This window comes from Equus caballus, chromosome 22 (genome assembly GCF_041296265.1).
Source record: "Equus caballus isolate H_3958 breed thoroughbred chromosome 22, TB-T2T, whole genome shotgun sequence".
NCBI lineage: Eukaryota > Metazoa > Chordata > Mammalia > Perissodactyla > Equidae > Equus > Equus caballus.
In genome coordinates this window covers 16,433,559-16,456,766 of record NC_091705.1, presented here as the reverse complement: position 1 = coordinate 16,456,766, position 23,208 = coordinate 16,433,559, and the positions used below count along the sequence as shown (strand labels likewise).

Sequence of the window (23,208 nt, the reverse complement as noted above, 5' to 3'; positions counted from 1 at the left end):
CAGTGGCTCCACTACGGCGGCCCAGGCTTTGTGGATTTGGATCCCCAGCACCAACCTACACACCACTCATCAAGCCATGCTGTGGTGGTGTCCCACAAACAAAACAGAGGAAGAATGGCACAGATGTTAGCTCAGGGCCAATCTTCCCCACCTCCTTTGTGCTTTTCCACTGCAATAGTGATAGGAAGGGTTAGGTGCAGGCCAGAGTCTTCTGCATGCCCCAGGAGACAATCAGTCCACAGTGTCCTGAAGGAGTAGCAGCATCGCTTGCCTTCTGGTCCAGACCTCGGGACAGAGAGAGACCTGAGAAGTGAGTTCAATGAGTTTCTATAGGCAGCACAATGACTGTGACAAGGAGGAAGCCTTGGACCTTCGGACTTGTCCTTCATTTCGTGCACTTTTCAAGGCAGCTGAAAGACACATGGTGTGGGCTTCACCAAGTCAAGGAGAGAGAAAGAAAGAGGGACAACGAATAGACTGGGTGGAGGATGGACACAAGAAAAATTTTCTTTTAATAAAGTAGTATTTTTACTGCCTAGGCAAATGACTTTTATGAAAATACTTATATGAAAAGGAATACACTGTTTTGTTTTCACTTAGTTATCACTATCATTAGGTTTTGATGCAAATAGAAAATTACAATAAAATAAAACCACAGAGGATCAAGGGTTACGTACAATTTTGTGGTAAGGTGATTTGTAATTCAGGTAACGTACTGCTTGAGACTCGTATCTTTTTTTTTTAATTAATTAATTTTAAAAGATTGGCACCTGAGCTAACAACTGTTGCCAATCTCTTTTTTTTGCTTTTTTTTTTTTCCCTCCTCAAATCCCTCCAGTACATAGTTGTATATTTTTACTTGTGCGGCCTTCTAGTTGTGGCATGTGGGATGCCGCCTCAACATGGTCTAATGAGTGGTGCCATGTCCGTGCCCAGGATCTGAACCCTGGGCCGCCAAAGCTGAGCACGTGAATTTAACCACTCAGCCACAGGGCCGGCCCCAAGACTCCTATCTTGATTTCCCATTCCAGGTGCTGCAGATGCTATTTGAGGAAGTAAAGAACACACGGATGAAAACAAAAATAATATCACTGGGCTAAAAAGTTAAGACTATTACAAAGAATATGGATAACGAATTTATAACGAATTGCAATACAAATAAACAGTATTTTTAGTATAAAAATTGCATCTGCATGAAGAGGCTATTTAGTAACAAATTATGATTACACTACATCAGAAACATGTTAAAGTTCTGTAAGTCACACACATACAGCGTCACAGGTCACATGAAACTTCACTGAGAATAAGCCATCTGAAGGCCATGTCCTGGTCTGAAACTCTCAAAGCCCTTCCAGTCAACCCTCCTGGGTCAGGAAAGATGCCCAAAAAGCCACCGCATCAGGCTTCATCAGACTTAATGACTCCACATTTGGCTTTTCAAGACGAGCTATCATCTTCTCAAGAGGAGCAAAATGTAGGACTGAGATAAAGAGATACTAAACAAGAAGGAACATTTCTGTTGGCACGAAAGATTTACATGAATACTTTCCAAAATTTCTTATATTTGACAGGATGGGTCAACCACACATTTATAACACTGGCAGAAACAACTTCAACACCGAAATGAAGGACATAGGTAAACTATTGATGCATATTAGCAAAAGCACCAACCTCTCCCTTCACACCAATTCCAGGTCTTATGCTGCAACATCAGGGGTGCCCTGTTGTTTCAACCTTTTTTTGGAGTCCTTAAGGTTTCTCATCCTGTAAAGCAGCATATAGGCTCCGCTCTTAAGGGACTTGGTAATAAGAAGTCATGTGCTAAGAACTTATTTAAAAGATATTTTTATCATCTATTCCAAAGGTGTTCCAGGATGCTGGCTCTGCAGGCTTATACACACCCAGATCATGGAGCAACACCTTGGCGATAAACAGGGGTTTTGGCCGTAGACAAGTAAAAATTTGGCTTTCTCCACTGTCAGAAGTCAACCCGGACAAAGCTTGTTTACTTTTGACTCAGCGTGATTTGAGATTCCTTTCTGTAACTATGGAGGCCTGTGGCTAACAGGGATCACATGCAGGAGATCAGGTTTAAGTACGCGCCCGCCCCGCAGTGCAAGGCCCCGTGAACTCCACGTGCCCCACCTCTCACCCCAATCACTGCTGACACTTCAAAGGGAAAGAAAGAAGTGGCACCATCTCTATGTTGCTGCCCTATGATCTCTCTCAGCAAGTTGGGGTAGTTTAGCAGATCTTGCAAGAGATGAATAACAAAAGAAACTAGGAAAAAGGTAGCTAAAGATCAAACGTTCCTCCTAATCAGTGAAAAGGCACCCATCCTGCTCCAACTACTCACACAGAACGCTCCGTATCACCATTCCAAGATCCAGTTACTTTTATTTAATTTAGCTAATTTTTATTTATATAAAGTTCTATTCTGTAATTCAATAACTAATATTGCAACAGGGGGAAGCATGATTGTTTTTATTTTTAAATCAAAATCATGTTTCCATGCACTTGACTTTTGGATTAAATATATTATCTACAGGAGAAAAATCCATAAAATCCAACTGAAATGTTAATCTAATTTTAAATTACTTTAGGTTGGCTTTTTTCCTTTAGTTTTATATTCATTAAGTATTAAAAACAAACCTAAAGGCCTCAAGTGGAAACAAATTAAATTATATGTGTACTTACCAAGCTATTTAGTAAAAACCCTACGTTTTGCCAGGATGTTAAAAAAAAAAAAAGGAAAAACAAGAAAAATGGTTCCTATAGCCAGACACTTCAATTTTTAATGGACCGTCTTCTCCAAACTGTTTGCTCCTCTTCTGCCAATTTTTTAACGTATTGCTGAGAAAGAAAATACATTTTTCTTAGAATTAGGTACTATTTGGGGTCCAATTGGAAATTGGCCTTACATTTATAAAAAGCCAAAGCAGATTTTACTTCTTCATTCCTGCCTCTCTAGTCAAATACTCCACTTTTAAAAAGCCAAATATTTCAATATGGCACAGGGGGCACTATACAGAAAAGCTACTATGAAACCTTTCTTATTCCATAGCTCTGAAGTTGAACTTAATGATCCTTGAAAACTGTTCCAGCTGATTATGAGAGAAAGAAATCCAGGGACAAGAGGGTAGGCCGGGCTCAGCTCTGATCCAGGAAGGCTTCCTGGTATCAGGGACACGGAGCTGCCACCACCAGAACCATGGCACTTTGGGAGAGGATGTCTGAGACCCACATGGCGGGAGGGGCGAGAAATGAGCAAAAGTCAAGGTTTTCCTGGTCAGCTCGGTGAATACTTCAAACAAGAGGTCACGTCGGTATCAGAAGAGAAAAACTATCGGCGACTCGTAATGAACCTCACGGTACCTCAACTGGGATAAGACTGTCAGGTAACTGAGTTGGAAAGATGAAAAGTAACCATCTAGAAATTGGATTCGGTCAGAATGAAAACTCCCTTTGTGTGCAGCTCCCAACAGGCTCACTCCACCGCACCAGGGAGCAGTTTCAGGACCTCGCCCTCCGTGAGCCCTGCAAAGCTAACACAAGGTAAGGCTTACTTAAAGAGCCTGACAGGAGTGTATTGCATATTTCTTTTTAAAAACTACAGAAACTTTCTGAATTTCATAAACCTGTATTACTTATTATTCTGTCTGGACCCAAGGGACATAGGATCAACTTTAGACATCTTTCATAAGCTTGGAATCTAATTTTACAAATTTATTCTAAGACATAAATTAGGTAAGGCAGAAGTAGATGGATGGATTTTTTCAAAGAAACTGGGCCCCCAGGGTACTTTTAGTAGATTGAGTATTGAGAGATTTACAGGGATAAAACTCTTTACGAGATTAAGGAAGAAGGAAACGAAACCAAATCTTTCATTTCTAGATATTCACTTTCATTAATTCTTTCAGCAAAAGCACATCACTGAAGGAAAACCAGAAATGGTTTTCCAGTTATTATTAATATGGTTCGAGAGCCAGGGAACCCCTTGAGATGGAAACAAAACAACACAGTATTCAAGCTTTCTTCACAAGACTACCTTGTCCTGGCAAGAGTCGGAGACTGCTGGCTTCAAAAAGAAGATTGCTAAAGGAACTTTTTGAAAAAAAATTACTAAATTTTGGCAAAAAAACGACAAAAATCTCTCCTGTAAAATCCCTACTTCCTTTTGAATCTCCAAAAGTTACGACACTTCATTCGAGACGCTTGGCAATCACAGCTTCGTGAGCTGCGGTCCCTGATTATCCAAACCCTTAAGTCAGAATGAAGGCAGCTCACGTCACCCCCGAGGCTGCCCGAGCCCTCTCAGAGGCAGGATTGTGACGAGTGGGGGCGCCTGCGGAGAAAGCTGGAAATGTGAAAGAGAAGAAATAAAACATAAAAAAGGAGCTTCAGAGAGTGGGGATGAATTTCAAACTCTTTTCTACAATCATATCCAGGGCCCTCTCAATTTCTATCTCTAAAAAGCATCCCTGCACAGTGGTGCCTGGAGTTTCTTAGAGCTTGACAAAAACAAATACTTAACACAGCAAGAGGAAGTCAGACTCCTGTGACACTCTGAGGATGCTCAGGCTGCTCCGCTCCCATTTTACGGAGCCTGAAGCCTCATCTACGAACAGTGCTCATCAGGGCTGAGGGGGGCATCCTCTGGTCAAAACTCCCCAGCCCCAAGGATATAAACTGGTGCCCATCCCAAGTCCCCAAACAGATCCTAACACCATGTTTGTTGTTTTGTATCCTGATTGTCATGCTCTAAAGATTCTCATTAATATATATGAGGCTTAATGCCATGAGACTACATGACTATAGATTGCTTTTTTTAAAGAGAAGCTTGTTCATTCAGGAAGAAATAAGGATTTGGTTTAAACTGCAGACCAGAGGAAAGCTGACACATTCCTGTGGTCTGTGTTCTTGGAAATACTGTCATTAAACCTATGGTCCCTTATCGGCATGCTGACTTTTGCGCTGCCTCAACGTGTCTTCCGCCACCTCTGTGTCAGCTGAAGAGGGTGGCTCAGGGACGTCTTCTTCAGTCTCATGGGCGTCGAGGTCCTCCTGGGCCTCTCGCAAAGGCCCCTGGTCCTGGGTGTCATTCCTCTCCTCATCCACACCAGGAGCCAGGCTGTCTTCCTCCTCCTCCTCCTCTGCTTCGTCCTCATCGCCAAGGTCTTCTTTCTCCTCTTCATCATCTACAAGGCTGTCCTTGTTTTCTTCTTCATTTGAATCATCTTTTTCCTCCTCTGCATCCTGCAACTGTTCAGCCCGATGAGCCTCCTCTGACTCCTGATTCTGCTCTGTGGAGGGAAGAGAGGGGAATGTCCTCTGAATAAACAATGGTCACTGAACAATCAATTGAGTGTGTTTAGCTGTGAAATTAAACAATGGGGCACCTGACAGTTTCCTCCATCTTGAAGCTATGTTATCACACAGCACAGATCTCTAGTTGGCATCCTAGCCCCATCCAGGGCTTCTCCATCCCTCTGTGGAGATTTCACTAACCGTGTTGACTTTGGCAGAGTACAGGGGCAGGGAAGGCAAAGGTTCCTTCATGCTTTGTATTTTGTACTTTGTAGAATGCTCAGGACCCACTCACTGGTCACAGTGATTGGTTTAGAAATGTGCCTTAAGTCGAGCCAATCAGAGTACTTCCCAGGAGTTTCTGGCCAGAGTCAGGAGGAAAAACTTTCTCTCTTTCTACAGGGATTGCAAAGCTGATAAAATGTGAGTTAGGGCTGTTGACAGCTACTGAATCAGCCACATGGAAAGAGAAACTTAACATCCCTTGGGCTGTGCTTGAAGGCAGAACATCCCTGGACTTTTCAGTTATGTGAGCTAATAAATTTTCCTTTTTTCCCTAAGTTGCTTTAAACTGAGTTTCTGTTACCTTTAAAAATTCTAAGGAACATAATAGATTTTCTAATTACCTATAAAGTCTCAAAACCTTGAAAACTTCAAGAACTAAAAAGAAATATAAGCTTATTTAGTTAAACTCCCACATAAAATTCAACAATTACGAAGTCTCATAAAAGTCTTCATGCGAAGTCTCAAAAACAGGAATAAAAACATGCAAATCCAGGGCTATTTGGTCCCAGAAACAGTGTGGAGCAGTGCAAGGACTGGGAAGATGGCTTTTAAAGGACTTAGGATAGTTACCGGCATACAGGCAAACCTTATTTTATTGCGCTTCACTTTATTGTGCTTCTCATATACTGCATTTTTTTTACAAATTAAAGTTTGTGGCAACCCTGCATTGAGCAAGTCTATAGGCAGCATTTTTCCAACATTTGCTCACTTCATGTCTCTGTGTCCCTTTTTGGTAATTCTTGCAATATTTCAAACTTTTTCATTATTATATTTGTTATTGTGATCTGTGATCACTGATCTTTGATGTTACTATTGATGTAATTGTTTTGGGGAGCCATGAACCACGCCCATATAAGACGGTGAACATAATCGATAAATGTGTTTGTTCTGACTATTCCTGCTGTTCCCCCGTCTCTCTCCCTCTCCTCAGGCCTCCTTATTCCCTGAGACACAACAACATTGCAATCAGGCCAGTTAATAACCCTACAATGGCCTCTAAGTGTTCAAATGAAAAGAAGAGTTACATGTCTCACTTTAAATCAAAAGCTACAGATGATTAAGCTTAGTGAGGAGGCATGTCAAAAGGCCAAACGGGCCAAAAGCTAAGCCTCTTGCATCAAACAGTTAGTCAAGTTGTGAATGCAAAGGAAAAGTTCAGGAAAGAAATTAGAAATGCTACTCCAATGAACATATGAATGATAAGAAAGGGAAACAGCCTTATTGCTGATGTGGAGAAAGTTTTAGTGGTCTGGAAGGAAGATCAAACCAGCCACAACATTCCCTTAAGCCAAAGCCTGATCCAGAGCAAGGCCCTAACTCTCTTCAATTCTATGAAGGCTGAGAGAGGTGAGGAAGCTGCAGAAGAAAAGTGTGAAGCTAGCAGAGGTTGGTTTAAGGAGAGAAGCCGTCTCCATAACACAAAAGTGCAAGGGGACGCAGCAAGTGCTGATGGAGAAGCTGCAGCAAGTTCTCCAGAAGAGCCAGCTAAGATCATGAATGAAGGTGGCCACACTAAATAGCAGATTTACAATGTAGATGAAACAGCCTTAAATTGGAAGAAGTTGCCATCTAGGACTTTCATTGCTAGAGAGAAGTCAATGCCTGGCTTCAAAGCTTCAAAGGACAGGCAAACTCTCCTGTTAGGGGCCAATGCAGCTGGTGACTTTAATTTGAAGCCAGTGCTCATTTACCATTCCAAAAATCCTAGGGCCCTTGAGAACTGTGCTAAAGCTACGCTGCCAGTGCTCTATAAATGGAACAACAAAGCCTAGATGACAGCACATCTGTTTACAACACGGTTTATTGAATATTTTAAACCTGCAGTTGAGACCTACTACTCAGGAAGACTCCTTTCAAAATATTACTGCTGGGGCTGGCCCAGGTGGCATAGTGGTTAAGTTGACACGCTCCACTTGGGCAGCCCGGGGTTTGTGGGTTGAGATCCTGGGCGCAGACCTACACACCGCTCATTGGTCCAAGCTGTGGCAGCATTCCACATATAAAATAGAGGAAGACGGGCACAGATGTTAGCTCACGGACAATCTTCCTTAAGCAAAAAAAGGAAGATTGGCAAAAGATGTAAGCTCAGGGTTAATCTTCATCACCAAAAAAAAAAATTACTGCTTACAGACAATGTACCTGGTCACACAAGAGCTCTGATGGAGATGTATAATGAGATAAATGTTTTCATGCCTGCTAACATCCAACATCCATGTCACCCATGGATCAAGGAGTAATTTTGACTTTCAAGTCTTATTATTTAAGGCGTACATTTTGTAAGGCTATAGCTGCCATAGATAGTGATTCCTCTGATTCTGGTTAAAGTCAATTGAAAACCTTCTGGAAAGGATTCATCATTCTAGATGCCATTAAGAACATTCGTGATTCATGGTAAGAGGTTAAAATATCAACATTACAAGGGGTTTGGAAGAAGTTGATTCCAACCCTCATGGATGACTGAGCAGTTCAAGACTTCAGTGGAGGAGGTAACTGCAGATGTGGTGGAAATAACCAGAGAACTAGAATTAGAAGTGGAGCCTGAAGATGTGACTGAATTGCTACAATCTCATGATAAGCTCTAACAGCTGAGAAGTTGCTTCCTATGGATGAGCAAAGAAAGTGGTTTCTTGAGATGGAAGCTACTCCTGGTGAAGATGCTGTGAAGATTGTTGAAGTGACAACAAGGATTTAGAATATGACATCAACTTAGTTGATAAAGCAGCAGCAGGGTTTGAAGGGATTGACTCTAATTTTGAAAGAAGTTCTACTCAAGGTAAAATGCTGTCAAACAGCATCACATGCTACAGAGAAACTGTTCACGAAAGGAAGTCAGTCAATGGGGCAAACTTCATTGTTGTCTTATTTTAAGAAACTGCCACAGCCAACCCAGCCTCCAGCAACCACCACCCTGATCAGTTAGCAGCCATCAACACTGAGGCAAGACCCGCCACCAGCAGAAAGATTATGACTTGCTGAAGGCTCAGATGATGGTTAGCATTTTTCAGCAACAAAATATTTTTTAATTATGTACATTATTTTTTAGACATAACTGTATTTGCACACTTAACAGACTACAGTATAGTGTAAACATGACTTTTATATGCACTGGGAAACCAGAAAATTCGTGTGACTCACTTTATCACGATATTTGCTTTATTGCGCGGTCTGGAGCCAAACCTGCAATATCTCTGAGGTATGCCTGTACAGTAGAGACCCAATAAATGTGAGTTCCCCTCCCTCTCTTCTCATTCCAGTCTGAATGAAGGAAAAGGTGTCAAAAGATCAATGAAGGGCATACACTTAAAGGGAAATAGCAATTGCCACAATGAAATATTCCCTAATTTAAGAGACGAAAAAAATAATTTTTGTTCAAATCTTTCTAGAGAACACATTTCAAGGAACTAGGTAGTAGTGATGGTTTGATCACCTAGCAAATCGGGGGGAAACCCACTATCTATATGACCACAAAAAGGCACACCACTAAATTCCAAAAATACTCTATGGCATGAGTTTATTGTACTTACCGGAATGTTCAGATAAATGCCTTGGAAGTGGCACATAGAAACATTCTGATATGACCACCAAGACCTGGAGGGAAAAAAAGTGATTTTTATAGTGAGTAGATAGGACATTTATTACCAAAGAACCTCAAAATTAGGCCTTGCTTCTATAAACAGATATTCATAGACAAATAATTAGCAATGGTGAAAAGTCCTCAAAAAAGACAAGAGTATAATTAAGAATTTCCTATTTTTCAAATGTGCCATCATGTAGGAAAATATTATTAATTTAGAACAGAGGTCACAGAGGCAAATGTCTACAGAGAGCCCACTGTCCCCAGATTAAAAACAGACGACTCAAGCAGATATAAGAAACAAGATACTAGCAGCCAAGTCAAAAATGGTCTTTTAAAAAAGCTATTCTGGACAAATAAAAGCAGTCTGTATATGGGCTGCCCCTCACCAACAGGCAACCCTGATTGTGTGGAAGAATACTTCAGGGTCTAAAATTCTTAAGAGTATCAAAAGAAATTTCTACAGGGACAAATTGTGAGAAAAACTCATCAATGACATGAACTAAATGGTATTTTAGACAATGATTGACTGGCTTTACCTCTGACCTTGACTGCAGCATGAGTCACTTTCAACTTGCTATTAACATGTCCTTTCCTTTGATAAACTACAAGCTCCTCAGGGGCAGGTTCATCCTAGTCCATGTTCGACGCCTGGACTGGCACAGGCCACGTTGATGAAAATGATGGGATATGTCAAACAGGGGAGAGTTAGCTGGAGCAGAATGACGTGGAGCCACTCTCTACACCTTCCCCTACATACTCACCTCGCGGCACCACACATCACAGAGAGCCCCAACACAGGAAGAAGCTGCCTGTTTAGAAGGCTATACAGTTCTTCTTGTACCCAGCTAACTCCCAGACTTAGCCCACACTTGGAATAACTGCCTAGTCTTTAAAATAGGAATAGTACTTCATACATTAGTGTTTTACAGGTGCTCTAAAATTTTAAAGAACCAAAGTCATAGTTCTTTTGATTCAATTTTACAAACATCAAACGTGTACCCTGCTTTGATTGATTACCATCTGTACTGTACTCATTTATGACTTTACTCAATATTCGGTTCATTAGGTTCAAGGTATCATACTAACAACTAGGGGGAGGGATCAAAAAGAGAAAACAATGGCAGTTTAATTATCAAACAACATTGAACATGAGTCTCAACAGAAAAATGAAGAAAGCACTTTGACAGATATTTAAGAGACACGGAGCTCACAACCAGTCATGGGGTGGGGAGGGAGTGAGAACGACCGCCGGAAGGAGGTGGCGGTTAACATCCTGGGCATAGTCAGGAGAGGAGGAGAGCTCCAGCTGCCTGGCTCCTCTCGGCTACACCAAATTGAGTCATGGGGGCTCTTGGATCCAGAGAAAGCCCTACGCGCCACGCTGAGGAGCCGCATGTGGTGGGGCAAAGGCATGCACAAAGCTCTGTGGGTGGGAAAGGAACAAGCTCCAAGCCATTAAATTGATTGGAGCAACATAGAGGAAAACATTTCCATCTGAAAAGACTGAGGATGAAAACTTCCATTTTTAATGGGATAGTAATGCGTTTATTAGCTATTCATGGGATATAATGTTCTTTGTGTTTTTCTTTTTCTTTTGCCTTTCTTAATTCCAACAGGAGGGGAAATTTTTGGTCCAGACATATTGTAAGTGAAAGAAGAAACACTGCCAGTGACAAATGTTGCCATTTACAACAAAGCCTGGGAGACAGTTAAGTTCCACCTGTGATATATCTGAGCCATCCAGAGGGGCTAGGTAAGGGGGCCTAGAAAAGACTTATGGGACACTGGCCTCAACCTTATCTCTCTTAGCTCTGTGACCTTGGACAAGTCACTTAACTGTTCTTCACACTCTCTTGAAACGACATGTTCCAGTAGCCTGTCACCAAGGTCTATTTTATATCTAACAGTACACAATTCCATTATAGTCTTCCTTTTTTAGAAATTGGGAGGAAACCCTCTCCTTACCCCAGATTCTCTCAGTTCAAAATCTATTTTCTGGTCTAGAGAACTATTCCCTTGGAACAGGCCACTTTCTGAGCCACTAAGAATGGCACTGTTTAAAAACAAGGTCTAGGGGCCAGCCCAGTGGTGCAGTGGTTAAGTTTGCATGTTCCGCCTCCACAGCCCAGTGTTCACTGGTTCGGATCTCAAGCATGGACCTATGTGCCTCTTATCAAGCCATGCTGTGGCAGGTGTCCCACATATAAAGTAGAGGAATTTGGCCACAGATGTTAGCTCAGGGCCAGTCTTCCTCAAAAACAAACATACAAACAAACAGGGTCTATAGGGGGATGGTGCTTTCCTCCTCAATCTCCCCTTCCAGGGTCATATTTTCAGGTTTCAGTTTTTAGCCAGGGAGGAGCAGACAGCCATGCATCTAAATGAGGAGAGCAGACTGATTTACCGTCTTTCATAGAGAGTGACATCTACTCCTCCTAAGACTGGAGACCCTCCTCTGTGCAAGGCTCTGTGCTAGGCACTGGTCAGCAGCATGTAGAAAAATAATCTGCCCAAGCACCAAAATTTAGACAGTGTCTATACATACCAGACAAAATGGGGACCAGATAATAATAATAGAGGCAAAAAATCACTGCCTGTGTTTTCCACTGCTTTTCTGCTTGTCTAGAGCTTTGCTGACTTCCATCCTTCACAGCAGAGTTGCTGAAGGCAGAAAATGATGCTGCCAGAGTGATCGGATGAATAGACTGTGCACTTAAGGTTCTTTCCCATGTTGGTTTAAAATGCAAAATATAGGGGCCGGCCCTGTGGCTGAGTGGTTAAGGTCGCACGTTCCCCTTCGGTGGCCCGGGGTTTCGCTGGTTCGGATCCTGGGTACAGACGTGGCACTGCTCATCAGGTCACATTGAGGTGGCGTCCCACATGCCACAACTAGAAGGACCCACAACTAAAATACGTAACTATGTACTGGGGGAATTCGGGGCGAAAAAGCAGGAAAAAAAACTAAAAGATTGGCAACAGCTGTTAGCTCAGGTGCCAATCTTTAAATAAATAAATTAAATGCAAAATATATACTTGATTTCTACAAGTGAGCCCTTTGTTTACATGTGAAAAATAACATTTAGTAAAATATTTCAACCATCACTAGGCTCAATCAAGAAAACAAACAAAAGTCAAACTAGCAGCCTTGTTTCGACTTCCCATCTTTTAAAACTAGAAAAAAAGAGGAAACATAGTAGTCAGGCTTATGGGAAACAATGACTTGATCAGGAAATCACTTCTCTATGGAAAACATCCCGCCGCTCCTGGCCACTGCATTTATGTTCAGCTCTATTAAGACTCAGAGGAAGGAGAACCCCCAGGGTCCCCAGGACCAAGCTTCACACGAGTGCATGACTGCACGACTGCATTCTGCTTTCAGCCCCCAGTTAACAGCCAAGGTGACAGAGAGCACTGAACTGCACACCTGGAGACCTCACTGAAGGCAAAAATTCTAGCTGTTTCTTTTAACACAGGCTACAGCTGTAGAAAAGGCATTTTGAGCAGAGACAAGTGTTTGCTATTTTATGGAAATTTATTAACAGAAAATTTATGAGTCTATTACTGCTTTGAAATTACTGTTATTTTGTTAAATAAATTTTTCCTCCCAACTTCTTATAAAGAAACAATATTCTACATCACTGAACAACTTGAACAGTCTAGAATCAACTCCGTTCTTTCTTCAGGGCAAGCCTCTAATAACCTTCCTACACTGATTATTTGAATCTAAGTTTCCAAAGGAACCCAGGGCAGAGGGAGGCCTGACTCAATTTCTTGGACGTATAGTCAACCTCAAAGATAAAATTCCACAACTCTTCATGCTGAGAAGAGTTTTTAGTGGTCCTCCACTAGGCTGATACTCAACCTGCAGTCTCCATAACTCCGCCTCAGAATCGCCCAGGATCTCACTGTTCCTCCTCCAAGAGCGTCACGCTCATGTGGCTCTAGAATGCACTGTTAGAAAAACCTAGCACTGGACAGTAGAGGGGAGAAGTACATTTATAGCCAACGTCAAATTTATGTCTAAAGTCAAATCCTTTTAGGCCTAGCATTAGGGACATGTTAATTAGCAGCAATAAGATTAATGCAACAGAATGGAATATATCCAAGACCTAATGAAGGACACATCTAAGTTTTATCCCCACCCTTGAAATTAACATCAGCAGTCAAATCTCAGATATAAACCATAATATGAAGTGAGCATATTCATGGCAAATTAAATCAAGCTTCCTGGGCTCCTTGGAATATGACTTTATTGTCTCAGGGTAGGACTTGCTATAAAGGCAACTGCTCACATTTTAATTTTATTTTTAAAAAGACCCTTCTAAAGAGCCAAAATTCATTATAAAATATAAGGACAGACTTTAAGATAATCCTACCTAAAAGACTGCCCTTTCTATACAGATTTTTAGTCATCATCAGTTATTCCTACTATAGAGCATTCAAGAACTATGTGATTAATATAGAGTGTAATGATGTAAGAACTTCTTATCTTAATTACAGTTTAAAGCTCAATCAAATTGATCAAGTGTAGGTAAAAACAAAGATTAAAATACTATATTAAAGAGACAGGCCAAAACATTTATAGTTGCCTATACAGTTAAGTAAATAAATTTGTTATTCCAACTTACCTAAAACACCTACGGAGAAAATGTACAGATACCTACTGGATAATGATTTTCATACCAAACGAAGATATAGTGATGTGCTTTGCATCTTATTTTTTTCCATAATGACTGTGTTTTCATCCACATTATCATAAAAAATCCATCTTGGGAAAACCAGAGTGTATACATAAGCAGATGTTCAGGATTAGACGTTCAATTTGAGTATGTGAACAAGAAAAAATCATCTTGTTTACCCAGGGAACAAATTCACAGCTTTGGCCTTATCACCACAGTGTTCTAATCAAGTAGGCAATGTGTGAAATCACAGCTGACTCGGTTGTCTTGGAAACTGACTACCAATTCAAGTAAGTCTCTATTTCTTCTTTCATCACTGCCTATATTTGGGGGAGAATATTTGAAGGATAGGATTAGGAGATAATAATTTAATGAATTTTCCATTATATCTCAAGTTATCATTGAAAGCAGTATCAAACAAGCAAATACAATTTGACTGCTTAGATTACACACAAAATGATATTTGTTTATGTGCTTTTTAAAGCAGTATCAAATAAGCAAATACAATTTAACTGCTTAGATTACACACAAAATGATATTTGTTTACGTGCTTTTTTCTTTCTTGAATGCTTTCTAGTTTTGCACAAAAACTACTCGACTTCAAAGACAGGAAAAAGAGATTGGCATTATCTCTTACCAGACCCATGAGAAGGCCAAAAATCAAGGTGGCTAGGACGAAAAAGACGTAAGAACACCAAGCAGGAATTCCAAGGGTCACTGTGAAATAGTTGTGAAGATGCTGTAATCAGAAGAAAAAACATAAAATATTTACTTATAATGAGGATCAAAAATGTTTGAATCTCCCTCTCTAGCTATAACTCAAGTCTGCAAATTGTTTGTACATGAGCTCCCACAAAGTTCATCCAGAGGTTTATGCATCTACATGATTCTTCAAGAACAAGTCAAATTTTACAACCTTGAGAATTGAGAATCTGACAGTAATAATCAAGGTCATTTCTAGTAAGAATTGTTACACTTCCTTAAAGTTTATGATCTGGTAGAACTCTGGTAGAATTGTTCTTCTAGTCCCTTCTTCCATGATAGATCTTTTTGGTCACTCTTGTCTAATAATTATATATACTTCACTTTTTACTCATAACATGGCATCCATAAAAAATTAAACTTCTTGAATCATTATCAATTTTTAAGAACTAAATTACTACTTACAGAAAATCAACCATTTAAAATGTCTCTATACTCTTTTTCTAATCAGACTCTTGTTGCTCTACCTCTAACCCCATTCTTAACAACTGTCTTAAATGACAATTAAACCTAAAATATAATATTAGGCAGGAGAAAATTCTTCCAGTTGATTCATTATGAATAATTCATTATGATATTTCATCAGTCTTTGAGTAGAGTGCACATCCTTTCATGCTTACTGTTCTCTGGGACTCTATTTAATACCAAACACTAAAAAATGAGTGAAGAGATAGGGTCTTAGCTAGAAATTATTTACACGCTAAATCATATGGAATTACAGATATGAACCTACTAGTTTGGAGTCAAAGCCCACTTAGATGTGAACTTGAAGGAGCCACACTTCCTCATGATGGCTTAGTAGTCATCTGCTTTAGGCCCTTCAAGCTTCAAAAACAGTCATTCACCATAATACGAGCAATTACTGGGCACATGATGAAATGGCTGTAAACTAAATGTCATCAGCAGGCAGAGATAATGACTGAATGACTTGCCCAGAACTGATGAGGTGACTGAAAATGAGTCCAAGCTTCTATTTTAATTTAATATTTCTCAAAATCTAAATTGCTCAAGTATCTCCCATTGGTTTCTCGGTTTATAAATGTCAATACAATTAAATGACACATTTCATTCTCACTTAATTTTGAATGATAAACAAACAAACAAACTTGTTAGCTGATCTAGAATAACCTGAGATCTCCTCTCTTCAATTTCTTATTCAGCAGAAGCAAAAGATATAGACTCAGCAAGTATTTTCAACACTGGCACACGTAAAGTGTTAATAATAAACATTTGTTGAATAAGAAAAAGATATTAGGAAATCCTTAAACTATTCACAGGAAATGCAAACAACTCTTGATTTGTAAAACTATCATCTGTCCTGTACTGATGGCATTGGTCATCCTTCTGTCTTCAGCCAGGAAAACTGTTTAATAAGAATAATCCAGAATTCTGCAACTCAGCAGGCAAAACAGGTATTTGAGATATCAAAATGTTGTTTCACTCAAACTCTTCAATAGAAGTTCTAAAATGTATTGTACAGGTCCCTACTTTAGAAAATTCTATGTATTGAACATAGCTTATGTTCTTCTTGATGACTCAGTGCCATCATTAGGATTCAATTCTGAAATGTACTGAAGAATTAGCAGATATGGAAAGCCAGTCTGCATTTGTGCTGACTCATGGATGGATGTATTCTGAAACTTGCTCTATAAATAATATCTGCCCATTTGCCTTACTTATAGGGTTAGAATGAATAATGTGCAGTTGTAAGTCCTTCTGGACAGTGTCTTATGCCCTTTTTGCAAAATAAATGATTACTGTAACCCTCAAGAAACTAAGATATTTTCTAGAATGTAGTAAATTATTTGCCTTTGTATCATTACATTCTGAGTTACACACTTCTTAGCACATTCAAAACACTCTCTTATTTTAATAAGCTCCACTTGGATTTTCTTGTATCAACTTCCTCTTTAAAGGATTTATTTGTGCTTCTTAGAGATGCCCTGCTATCTTGTGGTCTTCTAGGTGACTGTTACTAACGCCTCATTAATAAAGTTGTGTTTCCTCAAGTGCAGACATCAATCTTTCTCTCTTTGCTCTGTCTGAGTCCACAATGATTTCAGAGCCTCTTAAGAGTGTTAGGCTTCACGGTACCAGGTACTTGATGTTTTGCTGCATATATGTTTCCAAGTAATAACTGATTAAAACTGTTCTAACTCAGTTTTAGATTTCTGTGTTTCTGTTAATTGCCAGGCAAAGTGACAGTTTTCACTTGTGGAAAATACTGACCCTTGTTCAATAATAGATGTGCCCATTACAAGGAATGATCTTACTCTGTTTTCTTAAAATGCACAAAGATATTGCTTAATGGGCCTGATAGTTTATACTATTACACTACTGTAATAGATGGTTGAGTTATAGCTAACTTTGGCTACATACAGATTTGAGTAAAGACATCATCACAGTAGAATAAACGAGAAGAATATCCCAACCAGTGGTCAGATGGATTTAAGGAATGGAGCCAGGCCAAGGCATCTATGCATCAGAAGCAGAGCCTTCCCCCCAACGCCAGGGACGACAGCAGTCCCTCTGGGACCTGAACAACTGCAGGTCAGATTAGATGCTGCCCGAGAGCACCCACCCATCCAGCCCAGTGTTGCACAGTCTCATTCAGAGCTGGGCTAATCCCAAAGGACAGAGAGCTTTTTGGATTTAGATCCCACTTATGTCACAGGACATACTCTAGGAGTTCTGGGACAAGCCCTAAATCCTTTCAGACACAGATTAGAATCCTCAAAATATCTTCCCTGCGTGGCAGCAGCTCAAAAAGACTTCTCCAGGGATGGCCAAGGGTTCGCTTCTCCTTCCATGTTTCATCTTCTGGATATTTGCAACAGGACACAACTTGTAGCCTCTTGTACGCTCTATGAGAGGTGTCTTACGGATGTGTACCATCTCACTGTAATATTGTTCTAGATATTCTTACAAGGAAAAAAACCAAAAACAGATGCACTATCTAAAACACAGGAGGATGTTCTGGAGTTTTAAAATACACTCATTATTCTCCAGTCTAAACACTCACGGCCTTTAATTCTCATCACAAGATAGTTACAAAGCATTAAATCTTCTCCATCACAGATTGTCTTCCCAAGACTGTAGCACACATTACTGTAGCTGAAATTTGCTGTATGCCTGCATGCTTTCATAAGAACAGTAACAGTGAGGAGAGGTAAATTACATCCTATATCAGCTCAGTGAGCAGCACAAATCCACCAAATCAAATAATGTTTAAACACATTCAAATGTTAAACTCAGTTAGCAAAAGTACACATTGTACAACTGCCACAGAAAGCTATTTTAATCCTGCTATCAGCCTTGGTTAAAAAATAAGTGAATAAAGAGATAAAGTATTCCTTGTTGCCTAATCAGAGGGGAACAGTAAAATAATGATGACAACAATGATTAGTGAATATAACTAACAAAAAACAGTTATCAAGTATGTACTAGGTGCCAGGTTCTATGCTAAGCATTCAAAATGTTCCAGTAACAACAGAAAAAACAAACGGGTCCAGAAACACGCACACGAGGTGGAGAACAATGGCCTGTCTCCCTGGAAGAGAGAAGACCATGCCTCCCTGTGTCACTGTAGCCAACTGTGAAAAGAGAAGAAAAGACAGAAAGATGGAAAAGCCTCTCCAAACATGTGCCACAGACAGAACTCTCCAGCCCAGGTTTCCCAGCCCTGACTGCGGCGTGTCCCAGTTCCACCTTCTGCACGTCACTTTCACAGCATTAGCCTCACCTTCTACTATCCTGTACATTATCCACATTTTTCAGTAAGCTGAGTCACTTTTTTTTAAAGTTGAACACGATTTTAAAGAAATTTTAATTTGCTACCATAAATAGAAAAGCAGTATGAATTCTGCATCTAAAAGATGTCTACTCTTTGAGAAACTTCTCTTGTTATTGTACATCTTGCAGGCTTCAGTGACTCCTATAAGTGGGCAGAATGTCAAAACTATACTTGAAGATAGGTATTAGAGCTAAAGTGGCAATGACTTCTAGGAGTTTATATAAAAATTAAAATACACAAGTGGACTCCATTGTGATTAGGCTGGAAAAACAACGGGAATTTTGGTTATGGAAAGAACACTCTAGATTATCTATTCTTGCTCCACATTGTGGTCCAAATTACTTATCAAGGATTCCTAGGATTCCAGGTGACAGAAAGCAGGAAGCTTACAGGATCTGGCTTTTAAGACTACTCAAGGGGCTTCCTCACCTCAATGGTTTATTCAAGCAAGAACATATAGAAAGTTAATGCAGAGCTAAGAAAGCCAAAAGCAGACCCAAAAAAACCCCAGAGTTCACTGGAACTCAGCTGTGTGGGTGCCATCACCAGGCGACCCCAGCATCCTGAGGCCCAGCTTTTATCTCCAGAATGCCAGTTCACTCCTAAAGTAGAAACTCAAGGCCTTTAAGGAATCACTAGTTCAGTAGGCTCCGATCTTCCCCAGATATTGCTCTTATTTGTGTTTTCTCGTTTTCATTAGAGAAAAATTAAAAATACAGAAAAAGAGATTTTTTTAAAATAAGCCACAATTTCAATATCAGAGATAACCACTGTTGACATTTGATTAATCTCTCTAGGCATTTCCCAAATATACACAAAACTTCATATGAACATAACACTATACCAACTGTTGTCTTTCCCCCCACTTAACAATATGCATTTTTCCCTATGGAAGTAGTTACATTTAACTAGCCACCCATCCAGGGGAGACTCTTGCTGAGGAAAGACTGACTCCTATCTGTCTATGTATCCACAAAAACTCAGTAGGATAAAAGAGACTGTGATAGGCATCAACAATCTTGCCTCACTGGTGTTAGGCCCTCTACGTCTGTCTTTCTTCTCTGTTTTTATCTTCTTTCTTGAAGACTACACTCTTTTAGTTCTAGCCATGCTCTCTCTCTCACTATGTGCTGTTTCTTCTGTTCATGGTTAATATGGTTGCACTACAGTTTTATATTATCTAGACATGAGTTAAAAACAGGTTATGTTCCCCACAATTATACATTCAACATTGATGTGAGGATCTTGAGCAAGGGAGAAGAATGAGCTAAACAAGCTAAGTGAGTGGACCCAGACGACTGGCTCAGTAAGTGATTCGGTAAGAGCAACAAGGCAAGACTGTACCCAGAGGTTGAAGTGGGAACCAGAGACCTGATGGGTACCAAGGATTGGATCTCACCAGGCCAGAGATCATACCCTCTGTGAACAAGAGGATAAGGGTTGGATTCTAGATACACAGGTGGTGAGAGCCCTTCCCAGAGATTTGACAAAAGGCTAAAGATTTGTTTCTAAGAATAAAAGAAACTACAAAAGTTGTCAAGAGGCTTGGGGAAGCTAGATGTTGATACAGAGGGTAATACTATATTTCTGTTACAGATTTTTAAGGTAATATGTTCACATACGAGGAGATAAAAATAATCTACAAACCTACCATTTATATTCTTTTGGTCACGTACACTCCCCTCCCACATGACCTCTCCACATACACACAATATACATTCAGGGCAAATATACTAGTGATCCTGTTAAATATAAATGGATTAAATTTATCAGCTAAAAGAATTGCTTCTTGCTACCTGCTTTTTACAAGACTCACTTAAAACATAACTACAACAGAAAGTTTGAAAGTGAAAAAAAATTAATTTCCAGGAAAATGCTCACCAAAAAGAAAAAAATATGGTATTAATATTTAATAAAAATGTCTTTACATAATGTAAAATGTAATTGTCAAATTCTACAGTTTAGCTTATAAAATAATCTTTTTTGTTCTCTTTTTTCATATCTGGAAAGATATTCTAAATATACATATATACAAATATCATATATACTTTACTTCTCAGTCACTAAGAAGAATATCTTAATTGGTTATTCAGAGATGAATGATATTCTATTCTCCAAATGGCCCTTTCTCTGCAGTCCAATGCATCCATTCGTGCTGTCCAAGGCTAGGTACTGTGTGTACAAAGATAAAACATCCACTCCTGGCCTTGATGTGCTCCAAATGCCACATATTGTAATCATTCACATGATATAATGAAAAACTGATTCCTTATCTAAACTCTTGTTTATCTAAGCCCTCAATGCCAAGCTCTGTGAAGTCAGAACAACTCCTTATCTTCCCTGATACTGTCTTTGAAAGCAAAACTACTCTTTAACAATGTGTGAAGGCCATGATCCACTTCCATCTAAGCTCTTCTTAACTCACAAAGCAAGTTCACTTCTTGACCTGCACTTCTAGGTTCTGTGCTAAGATCTTGATCTCGAGGATTTCCAACATCCATCTATTACAATCACCCTTTTGGATTAGACATTACAAGGCTAAATACAAGGCTCTCAGATGGCTATCAGAATATATGACTCTGTCAACCGTTAGTGTCAACATACTGCAAAAGGCAGAATCTCTTACTCTCAATTGCCAGTTTGCAATTCATAATTCTCAGCCCTTGAATAAACCTCTCACCAACATTAAGAAAACAGCAGAAGGAAACCATATCAAACTCAAACTATCTGGAGAAAGACCAAATGTTATTTATTGTTTAATATAATACACAAATGCCAAAAAAAGACAGTTAACAAATTTTAACCAAAAAAAGACTGAATTACGTCAGCAATTTAGCTTCTGTTGTAAAAAAAAAAAAAAAAAAAAACCCTGAAGTAAGTATTCTATCTCACAAGGCAAAAAATACAATACAACTGAGAAAATGGGACACAAAAAGTTGTTCTTAAATTTCCCTCAACATATCAATGTGCATGAGAAACAGAAAAAGTCTTCATGAGGCTCCTTCAGTCTTAAGTTCCAAATACAACACTATCACCTACAATCCTAGCTTAGAAAAGAGATATGGAGGGATTCACTTCTAAAGATTTTTCAAAATACTTTAAGGATACGTATTTAATTCCACAGCAATTTTGTTGAATCTGGTACGAGTTAGCCCACTGTACACATAAAAGGGAGCAAAAGGTTATGTGACACATTCAAGATAATATAATAGTTCCACATTTTAACCTAAATAACAGTTCTAACTCACTGAAATGATTCAGTGACATGATATAATTCCATACAGCAGGGGCATGCAAACTTTGGGGCCACAGAGCAAATATTTCAGGCTTGTGAGCCAAACGGTCTCTGTCACAACTCCTCAACTGCACCACTGTAGTGTAAAAGCAGTCACAGAAAATAGGTAATGAATGAACATGGCTGTGCTCCAATAAAACTTTATCAAAACAGGTGGCCAGCCTACAAGCTGTAGTTTGCTGATCCCTGACATATAGAATCACTTTCAGGGATTTCTGATCTGTAGGCAGCTTATGAAGATGGGAAAATAAGATGAAGTAAAACCACATAAGCCCTCTCAGCTTTGTTAAAGGGATTGTCATTGACCTAAGAAAATATGACTTTAACACAATAGTTACGAGTCCTTATTCAATTTATGCCCTTCTACACAAAGACATATTTCCACTGGGACCCCACGTGAGTGCAGCTGTGTGGCTTAAGAAGAAAAGTGAAATTACAGAAGTATATATAAGCATTTATTTTCCTATTATTTAGAAGCTAAATTCTTACTCTTAAAAAACCCCTCTGCCAAGATTCACAAAGGGTATATTTAAGATTACTCACCCATATCTTGCCAGAGATGCTAAAGAGACCAGCCATTCCAGACATCCTAAAAAAAAAAACAAAGAGAAGGAAAACCACAGTGATGCATATTATGAAAAAACAAAACAAAACCGAAGTCACAAGGACTGCCCCTTCGCTTCTGGCAGTACATTGTCCTCTCTCCATGATTCAATTCCATTCTTATAGTTTAGACCTCATGGCCAACATTTTAATCACTCTGCTGTAACTGCACTCTAACCCCCTGGCCCTTTCTCCCTCCACTGTACACACATGGCAAAATCCCCAGCCCTAGCAGCTGAATGTCTCTGGGGAAGAAAAATCATATGGCCAGCTGACTGTTCTCCCTTCATCGTCACAAACTTCAGGGCGCAGTCAATACTGCCCAGAACCATTGGCATTTTTTGGCTCTACCTGAGATGAGAGCTCATGTACTTTTCTTTCTCTTCAAATCTTACACACCCTCTCCTCCCCATGCACTCTCAGCTAACAAACACTCCTTTGTCACTGCAAAATCAGAAAACATTATGTGATCTCTCTTACCTTTCTACCACCAAATCTGAGCCTGTACACATCTGTATCCACATTTTCTCTTCTCCTGTTAGAACAGAGAAAGTCTATCTGCCCTACCACAGTCCAAAACTTCCTCCCATTCCTTTTGTCTTATTAATGACTTGGTTCTTTCCATCATCCCCTCTTCCTGCGTTAGCACTTTCTCCCTCTGCTGGATCATTTTCATCAGCATGAAAACACGTGCTACCCTCCCTCATCTTCCAGCATCCCTAGATCTCACACAGCCCTCCAGCTTCACAGACAAACCTCTCCGAAGAGTAGTCTACATTGTTGTTTCTTCTTCCTCACCATATCTTTAACCCATTAAAATCTGGCTGCTGTTCTCACTACTGCACTATCACCATTTGTCAGGGCCACAGTGACCTCACGTGGCTTTATTCAACGTCCGTGTCTCAGA

The 23,208-nt window shown here is 39.8% G+C and overlaps 1 protein-coding gene across 1 annotated transcript in view; it reads right to left on the bottom strand.

Annotated features, from left to right (window-relative positions):
• Positions 1–482: 482 nt before the first annotated feature.
• Positions 483–23,208, bottom strand: part of TMX4 (thioredoxin related transmembrane protein 4) — a 46,544-nt gene continuing 23,818 nt past the window's right edge. Inside the window, exons 5-8 of the mRNA XM_023626133.2 lie at positions 22,242–22,287; positions 14,486–14,587; positions 9,117–9,180; positions 483–5,303 (exon numbers count right to left, since the gene is read on the bottom strand). Coding sequence (XP_023481901.1) covers positions 4,942–5,303; positions 9,117–9,180; positions 14,486–14,587; positions 22,242–22,287 — 574 coding nt within the window. The 3' untranslated portion in view covers positions 483–4,941. The remainder of the gene's footprint in view (positions 5,304–9,116; positions 9,181–14,485; positions 14,588–22,241; positions 22,288–23,208) is intronic.